The following is a 14,809-nucleotide window of genomic DNA, read 5'->3' as shown; positions in this document are numbered from 1 at the left end:
TTAAGAGGGTTACAGAGTCAGTCTATTGACCCCGAACCGTCTGGGTCCTCATTTTATCGACCTCGGAAGGATGGAAGTCTGAGTCAGCCTTGAGCTGGTCAGGATCAAACTGCTGGCAGTGGGCACAGTTTGCCTGTAATGCTGCATTCTAACCACTGGGAAGGTAGGAAGGAAGGAAGGAAGGAAGGAAGGAAGGAAGGAAGGAAGGAAGGAAGGAAGGAAGGAGTTTACAGAGTCAGCCTTTTGCCCCCCCCCCACACACACACACAACTTGGGTCCTCATTTTATCGACTTTGGAAGGCTGAGTCAGTCTTGAACCGGTCAGAATTGAACTGCTGGCAGTCGGCAGAATTAGCCTGCAATATTTACATTCTAAGCACTGCGCCACCAGGGCTGTTTCGATGATCCAGTAGGCCTTTGGGAGTTTGTAATATTCATTCATTCATTCATTCATTCATTCATTCATTCATTTAAGGAGATAGCTTGGTTGTGTAGAAAGGGAGAAAGAAAAGGGAATCAGACTGCTCAGATTTTCGGAACGAAGAGGTACTGATTTTTTTTTCTAAAAAAAAAATCCCATCCGCATGTTAGTGGGAATAAAAGGAATGAGAAGGCAACCTCTCTTTTCCATATTCCATCAGTATACAGTTCCCACATGTGTCACTCTTCTGTTCCTTGATTTTTGCATAGAAGGGGCACCAGTTTTGTGCATTCCTGAGCAGCTGCACACCATATTTGTGTATTTGCGTATAAGGAAAATCCGGCTGCCAGATTTCCTTTCTTTGCATGAACACAAGGTCACATTAAAGATAGGCTTGTTGTAACCTCAGCGTTACTCCCGTGTAGCTGTAAAATATTCAGGTGTGGAAATGACCTATCTTAAAAGACGTAACTGATCCCTTTTGCGCATTCCCCCAAATTAGACCATCTGTCCCATCACGAAAGCACCAAATGATGGAGCCTCCCACCCAGCATGCAGGAACACAGCTTAGCTGATAAACAGCTGTCAGGAAGATGTTTTCTACATCAATGCTATCTTATCTTTTAAAGGACTACAGATGACTTAGTGAGAAAGAAGGGAAGGGATTTTTTTTTTCTGCGCGGGAGACAAATAGCTGAGGAAAGAGAGACTCAATTTGTGCTTTGCTTTTAAGCTTCTTCAGACAAAACTGAGGATTGGTTGCTTAAGTGCAAAAAGATTGGACTAGATTTTTTCTGCTCTCATCCTGACAAACGGGGGCAAAGCTGCTATTTCCAGTTCGTTAATGTAGGCATAGTTCTGTGATTCTCAGTCCAAAATGCCTGATTTTCTGCAGGTCACACACTTTTTTTTCTTTCTTTCATTGACTGGTGTGTGGCTCGGCAAATTGGCCTCTCACGCTTTGGATAGTGACTCGTAATGTTGGTGTCTTTAATGCCGGGAATAAGATGGTGGAGATTTGATTTCGTTAAGAGCCCTAGTTAGAAAATATGGTCCTGTGTGCAAGCTGGGGGGCTGAAAGATTAATGAGCAATGAAGTCGCAGAACATCCCATTAAAACTAAAATAAAATGCTTGTGCTAATAATTGGCCTGGATACAGGTAAGCTTGCATACCATTCAGTGGTGGCAGATGTTCATTGTATTCAGAGTCAAAGCTAGGTTTATGAGGAGATGCCTGAAGACAGAGAAAAACGCACTGCTGTCTAAAGTATGGGAGGGAAGCCAAAAACCGGACATTTCCTGTGTGGTTAAAATCCAGAGATTTCTTTCACCAACAATAAGTCAGGGGATAAATAAGTCACAGGACCAGCATGTGAAGCTCTGCCCTCGGTCTGTCTCTCGTCACCGGTCTTGTCAGTCCAAATAACTTCTTAATGCAAAGAGGCGGTTCAGTCCCCCACAAAAAATAAAGATTTGAATGTCATGTTTCAGTGAAGAAGGGTTTAAATGGTCTTTTTAAAAGGTCAGAAAGTCTTACGAGCAAGCAGCATGACATGGCAAATCAGCTCTGCATTATTATTATTTTTAAAACCTCTCCCTCAGGCAGCCCTGGGGGGGGGGGTGTTTAAGCAAAGAGTTGATAGAAATAATGAGAACGTGAGGAATGTATTTTATTTATTTGTTGTACAACTTTTCTACGCCGCCTGCTGAAAGAACTCTGGGGCTTTGAAACCCAAGAGACACCAACTACCGTATTTTCTGGCGTATAAGACGACTGTTTAACCCATGAAAATCTTCTTAAAAGTCAGGGGTCGTCTTATACGCTGGGTGCTGAAAATTTAGGAACAGGGCTGGTTGGAAAACCTGGAGCGGATCTCCCATTTGGTCTGCGCAGGGAAAGCGGGACCAATTGGAGAAGAAGCTGCAGTCTATGATTTTTTACAGGCTGGGGTCTGGACGTCTTTCCTTGTAAAGTTGAAGAGCAGCTGCAGTCTATCCCAACTTGAAAGGCAGGTGGGGAATGCAGCAGCCAGAGCAGCTGCTTAGCTCTAAGGACACATTTGACTCAGGAACTGGGCGGGCTGGCTGGAAAACCTGGAGCGGATCTCCCATTTGGTCTGCGCAGGGAAAGCTTTAGAGTGAATTAGGAAAAGTTTAATCCACTTGCACTGTTTTATATTTACATGTTTGATGACAAAACAGCCTTATGTTTATAAGTGACAGTTTTCCTACTAAGTGCCTGCATGTCATAAGCATTTGAATTAAAATTACCATATTAAAATCAAATCTGATGTTTTTTTAATTTTTATTTGGTGTGCGTTGGAAGAGGGGTAGTCTTATACGGCAAGTATAGCCCAAACCCTATAATTTAACAGGAAATGTAGGGGGTCGTCTTATACGCCCAGTCGTCTTATACGCCGGAAAATACGGTAATGATGGGGGTACAGGGGCAAAAAGGCAGTTTCTCCAAAGGAAAGGCCTGTTCAGTGCCAAGTGCAAAAAGGGGAGCCAGCTCTGGATAGAAAGCAAGAATAATAAAACAGCTGAATCTCTTTGCAAATGGTTGCTTAACCCAGTAGGGTGGCTGGCCTCACAGCTTTGGCTATGTGCACTGTTTAAAAAAAAGGGCAGCTGAACGTGCTCCATAAAAACATTCCTTTACCCGGGAGACTAGATGTTAGAGGTGATGTTTAAAGAGCCATTTCTTTTTGTTTTATTTTTCTGCACCATGCTGGGTCTGGATTGCCCCCCTCACCTTACTCAACTCAGCCTGGTCAAGGAATCCTGAAACTCTGTGCTTTTTTCAGTCCCTTGAAAAACGTTGATCCTTGCAGAAGAGCCTTACTTTAGTCTCTCTGACACATTCAGGGGCTGTTTGATGGGATCTGTTAATATGAAGGTTGACTCGGAGGTACGTGTGCGCATAGATACTCACCTTACCCTCCCGTGTCTTCGCTTTTGGGCCCGCTGGCCATGGGAACATTGGTGGTACCGTCTGAACATGGAGGGACATATGGAGCAGGTCACCTGTAGACCTCTCCTCTTGTGTGTGAAAGAAAGAGCGAGATCAGGATTCAGTGTCACCCTTGGCTTCTAGGAAGAAGGGAAAGTCAACACGGATGTTTTGTTCCATTACTTTTGTGTTTAGAAAATTCTCCAGTTTTTTGCTTTTATATTTTAATTCGTGGGTTTTTATTCCTTCCTTCCTTCCTTCCTTCCTTCCTTCCTTCCTTCCCTCCCTCCCTCCTTCCTTCCCTCCCTCCCTCCCTCTTCCTTCCTTCCTTCCTTCCTTCCTTCCTTCCTTCCTTCCTTTCCTCCCTCCCTCCCTTCCTCTTCCTTCCTTCCTTTCCTTCCTTCCTTCCTTCCTTTCCTCCCTCCCTCCCTCCCTCCTCCTTCCTTTCTTCCTTTCCTCCCTCCCTCCCTCCCTCTTCCTTCCTTCCTTCCTTCCTTCCTTCCTTCCTTCCTTCCTTCCTTCCCTCCCTCCCTCCTTCCTTCCCTCCCTCCCTCCCTCTTCCTTCCTTCCTTCCTTCCTTCCTTCCTTCCTTTCCTCCCTCCCTCCCTCCCTCCCTCCATCCTCCTTCCTTCCTTTCCTCCCTCCCTCCCTCTTCCTTCCTTCCTTCCTTCCTTCCTTCCTTCCTTCCTTCCTTCCTTCCTTCCTTCCCTCCCTCCCTCCTCCTTCCTTCCTTCCTTCCTTCCTTCCATCCCTCCATCATCCTTCCTTTCCTCCCTCCCTCCCCCTTCCTTCCTTCCTTCCTTCCTTCCTTCCTTCCTTCCTTCCTTCCTTCCTTCCTTCCTTCCTTCCTTTTCAGTGGCCCCAACCGTGGACACTATATCACCATTGTGAAAAGTCATGGCTTCTGGCTATTGTTTGATGACGATATTGTAGAGGTGAGTAAATTGACTATTTTAAGCAAACCTGCTGAGCCTTGATTTAGCCTGTTTATGCGTTGCAGCGTTTCGTTTGCTGAACGTAAAATCCTTACTATTCCAGTCTGAGGCAGCCTTTCTCTACCTTGTCAACTTTAAGATGTGTGGATTTCGACTCCCGGAATTCCTCAGCCAGCGTAATGGATAACAATAATGTCCCTCTTTCCCTTGTGATATGGAGGGACTCGTGTCTTTCATGTTTTTTTCAGCAGTGCCTTCAAGGACTGATTAAAAAAAAAGTCAAGATGGAAGCTAAAATACAGCTAGTCCTCAGTTTAGGAACAGTTGCCTAGCGACTGTTCAGAGTTACCTCCCTATGGCCACTGGCAACCTAGATTCAAAGTTCTGACAGCCACTCCCCGCCCCCTCCCAGGTTGTGTTAATCGCATGGTGGGTACTTGGCAACTAGCCCACATTTACGACCGTTTGTAACAACCCATGTCCTTGATCATGATTTACATTTTTGCTGCAAATGAACATTTAATTTGCTTTCCAGCAAAGCTCACCCACTGCGGACATGGATTTGCTTATATTTACTGTATTCCCTTAACACCCGTGGCATTTGTTGAATAGCTGCAGTGATTCACTTAATGGCCACGTTGTAAAATAGGGTGTGGCCATTTGTTGACCTTCCTAATAACCAGCATAATCTATGACTGTAATTTCAGCCTCGTTTACAGTCATAAGTCGAGGACTATCTGTAGTGCACTCAACGCAGACATTTGTAATGTTGTTGCAGCCATACCTGTGCACCATTTTTTTTGTTACAGCACTTTTTTGACCATACCATGTGGGTACCACTAGTCCTTTACAACAGTTTGTAGCTCAGCCTTATAACTCCGCTTGCTAATCGAAGTTCCATCTTGGAAGTTTTAGTGATGATCTTGTCGGCTTTGTATTTATCAGATCACCATCTGAACATCACATGCAAAAGAGCTGCAAAATTTCCTACAGCTGCCATTGTTTTAGACAGAGTAATATTTTAATTTGAGGATTATATAAACAAAAATATGTTTTGTGTTGTTTTATATCTTGTCACATGTTGCTGACTACAATAATGTTTTTGAATCGGGAATCATTATACCAAGATACATACCACTGTTACGAAGGGAAAAGAGGCGAAAGTTGTTGTTTTTCCTAAGAATCAGTTGAATTCACGCAAAAGAGTCTTGGATTCAACAAACTTTAATAAAGTTTTAGCTGTCAGACTTTCAGACCAGAAATAGTCCAAAGAGCTATGAGGGAGAAATACATGCCTACATATTGCAAGTACAAAGTCTGTGGAAAGAGCTAACTATTTTGTACCTGGTTGTCTAGGCCAGATCACGTTGCTTTAAAACATGGTATCAATTTCTACGTTCCTGAAACTTTTCATAGCTTCTCTCTTTTCTTTTCTCCCCTTAGAAAATTGATGCACAAGCTATCGAAGAATTCTATGGCCTTACTTCTGATATATCAAAAAATTCGGAATCTGGATATATTTTATTTTACCAGTCAAGGGAATGATTAGGAAGACTGTGACTTTCTCCGTACTGGAGTGGATCCTGACCAACACTGTTAAACTGACTACTCTGTAGGCCTGACCAATACAGCCCATGCAGGATCATTGCTTAAGCATTGACTAAACGTATGTCTAGAAGATTCTCCCATCTTAAGTCATCAAGGAAAAGAACAAATGTATAGAGACTCATACTCATCAGATGAATCCACTGAATTGAGGTATAATGTTGGACAGATGCTTGCATCACCACTAAGGACCATTTCCCTCACCCATTTCTCAAGTTCCATTCCTTTGCAGCAGTGATTTTTCAAACTGTTCTATGTGGAGTTATTGAATTTCTTTAAAAAAAAGATTCACGAGTGTTTTAAGATCACTCCAAATGAGAGCAATCTGTAAGGTGTCTACTAAGGGGGTCTATGACAATTTGCTGCAGCCAGCTCGCCACAGCCAACTTGCCATGGGACAAGAGTTACACTAATATCAAAGAAATAGAAAGTCATTAAAGGACGCCAAAGGTGGGACAAAATGAAACGGGAATGACAAAAATGAATGTCGTTTTAATTTTTTTCATTATTCAAATTAAATTGAATTGTCCCACATGTCTTTGGAGATTCTCGAGTCATCCAGGTCGTGGTTGTCCCAAAGGTGCGTTTCTTTTGAGGACGCTTCGCTTCTCCACCCAGAAGCTTCTTCAGCTCTGACTGGATGGTGAGGAATGGAAAGATTTATACTACTTTCAGACAGTTGGTCATTTGCGTTCCTTTAGAGAGTTGTTGAAACCATTTTGGAGGATTACCTGTGTCCTCAGGGTCACCTGAGTAGTGCAAATGGGTGTGAAGATATTGGCTTCGGGTTATTTTCTGCCCTGGGTCCCTTCACTGCCCTGGGTCCCTTCACAGGCTGTTGGGAATGAATCTGTGCTGTCTTCATCTCAAACTGAAGCACAAATGGTTCCCGTAGTCTGCAATATTTTCTGTGCTTCAGTTAGAGATGCACACAGCGCAGGCTCATCCCCAACAGTGAAGGGACCCAGGGCAGAAAACATTCGGTAGCCAAGAAGGCTCCACACCCATTTGCACCACTCAGGTGACCTCGAGGACCCAGACAAACTTCCAAGTGGCCTCAACGACTCTAAAAGAAGGCAACTGACCAGCGGTCTACAAGGAGTATAAATCCTTCCACTCCCCACCATCCAGTCAGAGCTGAAGAAGCTTCTTGGTGGAGAAGCGAAATGTCTTCAAAAGAAATGCAGGAAAGTCCAGTTGCCTCCTGAAACAAGCACCTTTGGGTGAATGGTCCCACAGTGAGTTGTCCCATGATGAGTTGGCCATGGCAAGTTGTCCTGCAGCAAGTCGTCCCATTCCACTACTGAGGTCCCCATCAGTCCAGCTGGCTCATTGCTGATCCTCAGAGGGACAGAGAAAAGGAGGAAGAAGCAAGACTACATTCTCACAAAGAATAGCCACTCCTCCAAGCCACTCTTCCAAAATCAGGAACTATAGTTGATACCAATTCCTTAAAGCAGCTTTTCCCAGCCTGTATATTTCTAGACGTGTTAGGCTGCAACTTGCTTCTTGAACTCTTCAGATAGTGTTCAGGGATGGTGTTAAGTTGTTGTCTAAAACATCTGGGGGCACCCGGCTTAGGCGATGCTGATTTTTTCATCTGTTTGCCCCATAATTACGGTACACGTACTCCTCGTCTTACGACCGTAATTGAGCTACGCCCGGGTTTTATGACCTTATTGGCAATAGTCATTAGGTGAAAGCGGTGGCTGTTAAAACAAACCTGTTTTTTTAGCCAATGGCTAGATGGAAGTAAATGATAGTTTCTTGCCAAAAAAAATAATAATGCAGAAAGCCCGTCATGCGATCACAGGATTCCATAAATGACCAGAAAGGTAAGCTGGTTGCCAAGTACCCAAAATGTAATCACATGACTGGCAGAGGGGGGGGCTGTCAGAATTTTAAAACTGGGTGATTAATTCTGGGGCAATCCATCATAACCCTGAATGGTTGCTTAGCGACTGGTCGTAATCTAGGACTACCTGTGCTGATGTTAGACTGAAGGTATATCTGAATTTTAAAGTGCACACATGCATTTTGCAATTGATGGATTCCAGGAAGGCTTGCCAGCCCATTTTCTAAAGTGAGTTTTTAAAGGGGCCTTGCGATAAGTGTTTCCCAAAAGAGCAGGAGATGTAAAAAAAAGGGGTTCTCGTGTTGTAGGAATTCTAAAATGGTTGCTTTAAAGGAAAGATAAATATATTTTTTCCCCTAAGTTTTTGGAACTGGGTTTGGGACTGTGGATTATTTCACATGGTATCCTCCCTTAAGAGAGCTGAGCCTTCTAGCACTTCGGCTTACTGAAAAAAAGAAATCAAATTGGGAACACCAAGCCATACATTCACTTAGAAGGATTGTAGTTTCACTTAAATCGTTCTGCAGATCCACATTCCCTGTTTATTGTCACGCAGCAATTCACTCTTTTTTTTTTATTAAAGAGTTTTACAAAAACAAAATTTTACAATATATCCCCAAATCCCTCCCACCCCAAACCCACCCACTTCCCCCCCCAACTTCCCAGTGCTAAATACAGGATTATAGTTACAATAATCATATTCTAAATAAAAATTATGCATAATATACAATTAACCAAATTCATAATGTGTTTTAACTCCCCTTTAACATAACTACAAACAAAGTACCAATAACAATATCCCACTAAAATCTACTCATAAGCTAAATGGAACGCAGCAGTTCACTCTTGTACAATTTCGTTCTTGCTTATTCAGATCTGTTTTTGTATCAAGGTCACACACATCACCCAAGAGTTACACATTCAGTTAAGCAAATAGTAAACCACAATCCAAAGTTCCATCAGATTTAAGCACATATGTGAGCAGGGATTTTTAGTTCTTTTCCCTCTTGGAAGATTGAAGAAGTGTGCGTATGAGATCCTGCACGCTTGCAGGATTGAACGATGGTGCTGAGGCCTACAAATTGCCAAGTTTCAGTAAATTCCGTGGACTACACAGAGAGCAAAAGGGGATGGCAACTTCTGGAGTTCCTCAGGCTCTGTAATACATTTCACACTTTGCAGTAAGAACCAAGTCTTGGGTTCTCTCTTTGCATTGAAGTATGACAAGAAGTTGAATTTTGGACGAGCAGAAGAGATTGCAGTTTTGAATGCTCCCAGTCAGTTCAGTGTGATAAAGTCAGTGGAGGATAATTGACAAGGTCACTAAGGGAGGCACACTGAAAGTTGAGAGGTTTTTTTTTAATGCTAAGAGTTAAACCTAGCATCCGTTTTGGTATCCCTACAATCCCACCTGAACTTTCTATCTTAAGAAATAAAAGGTTGATTTGCAGTGGTCCCCATCAAGTTTTATGTCACAGAATAAATGGGCTACAGTTGACCACAGATAGTTCAATTATGTATGTAAGCTGAGAGCTTATGCAGCGGAGACAATTCCTTGTGTGTCTAATCATACTTGGCCAATAAAGTATTCTATTCTATTAATAATTAATAGTGGTATAGGGTGACAACCATCATTGTAGACAGGGCTTTTTTTGTCATAGAACACTCAGAACGGAGTTCCGGCACCTTTTTGGATGGAACCTTGTAGGGTAGGCAAGGTGGGTTGTATGACGTGTGAGTTCCGGCACCTTTTTCTTTTACAAAAAAAGCACTGATTGTAGATAACATCCATTTGAGACGTCCCAAATTCTCTCCCCCTCTGCATCTGTTTCCTTCTTTTTTTTATTAAAAAGTTTTAAAGTACATTTTTTTAAAAAAGCATAAACCCCATCTACCCCTAACCCATACCCTAACCCACCCAATACCCCTACCACCCCCACACGCAACCCCCCCTCCCGACTTCCCAAAGCTGAATACAGGGTGTTATTTTCACCCATCTTAATCTAAAATATACTAACAAACTGTAATTACACTTTAAATCCAATCGCGCTTTAACTCTCTTTAAACATCACAATATATCTCCATTACAAATATTCTTCACATATTTCCAAATTCTACCTTTTCTACCTAATTGAAAACTTTCAAAATCCATTCTTCTATAATAAACAAATCAGCCTTCTTCCAATATAACAGTATCAAAAATTCTACTATAGTAATTAAATTTAATTTCTACAACAATACAATCTATAATAGTACCCTACAAAAATAGTTATACAAAGAAAAAAAAGAAAGAAAAAAGTTGTTAATTGAACAACTTGCCTCCAAGTTATTGGAACAGCTTCCCTCCAGAGGTTGTGAATGCTCCAACACTGGAAGTTTTTAAGAAGAGACTGGACAACCATTAGTCTGAAATAATATAGGGTTTCCTACCTGAGCAGAGAGTTGGACTAGAAGACCTCCAAGGTCCCTTCCAACTCTTGTTATTCTATTTTACTCTACTCTATTCTACTCTCAGCCAGTCATTTTATGACCTTTACAGAGTTACCTCGAATGGGTATTTTACAACAGGTAAAGCATTTCCAGTTGTCATAATGTGTCATGCTGCGGGGTCCCATCATAGCTTATCTTTATTGACCAGTTGCAGTGTCCCATGGTCCCATGACTGATTCTGCAACTCGTTTGCTAATTTCTGGCGGAAAAAAATGCCCATTCGGAAAAATGGCTTCACTTAACAGCTACATTGTTCACCTAATGACTGCTGTGAAAAATATCGAAAAATAGTGGTCTCAACTCATGACCCGATTTCTAGTCTCAATCGTCACACGTCGAGGACAAGCTCTAGTGGGTTATACAATTAAAACAAAAACCAAAAAAAACCAACCTACCGGTATGTTTTTTTTCCAAAATTAGGCGGTCGCTACATGTACTGGGCAGCTTTAGTTTGGACCCCAAATATGTTCCTGAATGAAGCTTTTCACTTTCCAGTTATAGAAGCGAGGAACTGGCAATCAGATCCAAAGAAAAAGTAAAAATGGAATGCTGTACTTTTAATCTAACAGCTAACTATTTGGGTACCTATGTCTTATTTCCAGCAGAATTGCATCATTTTTCTGAGGTAATAATTAAGAACTGTCCTCTTTGCAGGAACCAAGGATAGCGCTTCTAGTTTGTTTTGGCTCTTAAGAGTGGCTCTAAATTTATTTTATTTATTTTTATTTATTTATTTTAATCCCATTTATATCCCGCCCTTCTCCGAAGACTCAGGGCGGCTTACAATCTAAGCACAAATCAATGTGCTTAGCAATAGCCTTCATTCTATGTATATGCCTGCTTATTAAGGCTTTTGGGGGGGGGGCCAAGCGGCATTATTACAAAGTCAGCTTAATTGCCCCCAACAATCTGGGTCCTCATTTTACCTACCTCGGAAGGATGGAAGGCTGAGTCAACCTTGAGCTTGTTGGGACTCGAACCTGCACTAATTGCAGGCAGCTGGTGTTACTTAAGGAGGCATTAGCCCACTGCTCCACCAATTTAGGTGTCGAATAGTCTTTACGCCTAAGATTTAGATCAGGGGTCTTCAAACTTGACAACTTTAAGACTTGTGGACTTCAACTCCCAGAATTCCTCAGCCAGCCCTGGCTGGCTGAGGAATTCTGGGAGTTGAAGTCCACAAGTCTTAAAGTTGCCAAGTTTGAAGACCCCTGATTCAGATGGTAGGAGGTGGTGTACAGCATGCTAGAACCGATGATGATTCAAGTCACTCGGCGTGTCCGTAAGAGATCAAAAAAGTAAAAATGGCAATCACATAAGAATGGGGCAGGCGGCTGCCACCTTAAGCTTTTTGACCCTTTTCCCTGGATATCTCTGCCCACAAAATAAAGGACACAGGATTCAGTCCACTGAACTCGGTGCAAAAGGGTGTTGAATTTCTAGATCTCTGTAGGGATCCATGTGTCAGTTCAGGAGGAAATCCTAATAGGGACACAAGCTCCTGTGTTTCTTTCGCATGGAAGAAAGTGCATGCAGTTATTATTGGCCCATCAAATGATTCCTAACTAAGACATCTAATATGAGACTGCTGTGCTGCTTATTCCCTTGTTAATTACCGTTGGAGTTTTCATCTGGGCTTGGTCTTCTGAGAGTGAAAATCTTCCTTTCGTGTATGCAGTCGTTACCTTTCTCACATAATGTGGATTTTAGAGTATTAAGTCTTGCTATATCTTGCATTTTGGACAGCAGAAGAATTTTGTGAAGCCCTTGATTTGGGCGAAGAACAAAATCAGATAACTTTTTATGTTTAAGATACCACCAAATGTTTGTTTGTCTTGTGATCCAACAGAAAGTCTAGCTTTCACTGTTCATCCAGCTCTGACTCTCAGCTCAATTCCAGGTCAAGCAGAATAAGATTTGAGCAAGTATTGCAAAACGTCCACATTCAGAAAAACTGGAAGCATGTTTTTTTTCTGTTTTCCACCCAAAGCAAATTTAGACTTGGATAATTTTGGCAAAGATGCAGAGATAGCATATACCAACTGCAGAAGGTCCTAGTGTAAAGCAGAAATAAAAAAGATGTATATATATATACAGCTACATCACTTGATTATTCGGCGTTCAATACCTGGCAGCTGAATTTGAATATATTATAGGGCAAGGATGGCGAACCTTTTAGAGACCAATTGCCCAAACCGCAACCCAAAACCCACTGGTGTATCGTCGGGTGCCGGGTGGGTGTGGCCCATTGGGTGGGCGTGGCTGTGGTAACGGCAGACTGGATGGGACTATAAAAGTTCAATCAATCAATTCCAACTTTGCGAGATCTTTTTTTTTCCCCGCGAGAAGTTGAAATTGATTGAACTTTGATTGCACACGGAGGCGGAGGCCTAAAGCGAAAAGGTGTTATAAAACCCAGCTGAAGGCCTAGGACTGGGGCGACGGTGCGCGTACCCACAGAGAGGGCTCTGTGTGCCACCTGTGGCACGCATGCCATAGGTTCGCCACCACGGTTATAGGGGAACTATGGCTTGCTTACTTAAAGTTCAACATGGAGGCCTTCAATCTGCGATAAGTATGGGGTAAGAAAGGGACAGGGTGATCCTACAAATTGATCGTGGCTCATTTACTTGGCAGGAAACCAGGATTACCCCTGTCATCTACAGGCCTCTATAAGTATTGAAATGATAAATGATAATGAACTGGTTTAACCAGGAACTGGAATCAAGGTGGGTCTGGGCACTAAAGGGCATCTAAGGGAAGAGGCAGTTTAGCGTTAACTCCGGTAGGGATGGCAGTTGTCCTTTGGTGACTAAAGCCTTTCACTTGTGTTGCTATGTTGCACAGCATTTTTCTGAGGGGGGGGGGGCACAACGTTTTTCTGACTGGCCAGCTCTCTGGAGGTGATGAGAAAATGCACTTTCTAGTTTGGTGTTGATTGGTGTAATACAGATGTTTTGTATGTTGCAAAGGTTGCTGCCAACCATTTTTAGAATTATCTGTTCAGCAATTATTATTTTTTAAATAAAAGAAAAGCTACCCTCGATGTATGACTTGAATATTTAGAGCGGGTGTTTTAGGAAGAGACGTTTTGCATTACTGGGGATTTTAAAAAAAGGATAAGGGGAAGGTAGTGAATATATTATTTTGTGCTGTAAAAGAAAGCTAGAACAAAATAACACTTAAATATACCAATTCCATGTTTTGTCTTTTTTTTGTTTCACTCTCTCACAATTTGAGGATAATAAATTACGGCATTATTGTTATTATAGACACAAAAAGGCCAAGTCACAACTGCCAGTTCTTTAGCTGGTGTTGCATTTGTATGCACCGAGGTCTTCAAACTTAGCCCTTTTATGACTTGTGGACTTCAACTCCCAGAATTCCTCAGCCAGGCACACAAAAGGGGCAAGTTTGAAGACCCCTGACCTAGGAGGTCATAATGTAGCAGCATAATACAAGTGCTGATCAAAGCAATCCGGCCTTTTGCAATTGGCAGGTGGAGATTCTGTCAACGCATACCATATTTTCTGGCGTATAAGACAACTGGGCGTATAAGACGATCCCCGATTTTTGAGAAGATTTTAAAAAGTCGTCTTATACGCGGGAAAATACGGTATATTTTCTAAGTATCAACCAGATTTTTTGGAGTGGCATCTTTCAGTTTGTTTTCAGAACTTGATACTTTGTGACTTTCTCCAGCTCTTCAACTTCTATTCCACTACTTCATGGTGTTGTGGCATCAGTTATCCACACCGTTTCAACCAGAGTTAAATCTGATATGTTATGAGGAGCCCAAACAATATTTTAATCTGTTCATTTTCAACTACTTCAAATCTACAGTATGTTCCCGCCAATTTCTTTTTACAACATTAGTAACTGGTTTTGAAGAGTAAATTTGCAATGCTTGGTTCCTCTTTTTAAAAAATTTCTCACAAAATCAGGATATAATCCTTCTAAACATGAATATCCTGACTGGATCTGTGAGCACGTGCTGAATTATGTCTTCCCTGTTTTTGTACATCAGAAGTATAAATTATGTCTTCCCTGTTTGTGTACATCAGATCTATCAATGGAAAAATCCAGTCCTTTTTCATCTGGGATATAATACATGAAACCTGTTTCTGCATAATTAATATGGCATTTATCAGGCGCATGGTGCACCTCCTTAATTTCACCAACCTACATACTAAACGTACTTCAAAAATTTCACTTTTTCTTTTCCCTGTGGTGAACTCACCCATCATTTTTGGTCACATAGAAAAATGCAACACACATCCCCTGCTCCTTGCACAATGTTGTGTCTTCCTACACATTGCTGGGTTCAAGGTTGAAACCCCAAGGAGAAATAAAGCAATTATCCAGCTCAACTCTGCCTTCATAAGACCTCACTTGAAATACTTGGTTTATACGCAATTCTGCACACCCCAGTTTAAAAAAGATGATACACCGGAACAATTCCAGAGAAGGGTTACTAAGATGACAAAAGGATGGAAACAAAAGTCCTACACAGAATGGTTAAAACATGTGGAAATGCTTGCAAACACAT

The 14,809-nt window shown here is 42.0% G+C and overlaps 1 protein-coding gene across 1 annotated transcript in view; it reads left to right on the top strand.

The window, feature by feature from the left end:
• The window catches only part of USP46 (ubiquitin specific peptidase 46), a 41,238-nt gene extending 32,825 nt beyond the window's left edge, over window positions 1-8,413 (top strand). The window contains exons 8-9 of the mRNA XM_083367922.1: window positions 4,232-4,310; window positions 5,754-8,413. Of these exons, the coding sequence (XP_083224048.1) occupies window positions 4,232-4,310; window positions 5,754-5,855 (181 nt within the window). The 3' untranslated portion in view covers window positions 5,856-8,413. The remainder of the gene's footprint in view (window positions 1-4,231; window positions 4,311-5,753) is intronic.
• The last annotated feature ends 6,396 nt before the right edge of the window (window positions 8,414-14,809 follow it).

This window comes from Vipera ursinii, assembly GCF_947247035.1.
Source record: "Vipera ursinii genome assembly, chromosome: 7".
NCBI lineage: Eukaryota > Metazoa > Chordata > Lepidosauria > Squamata > Viperidae > Vipera > Vipera ursinii.
This window is presented reverse-complemented; position numbering and strand designations above follow the sequence as displayed.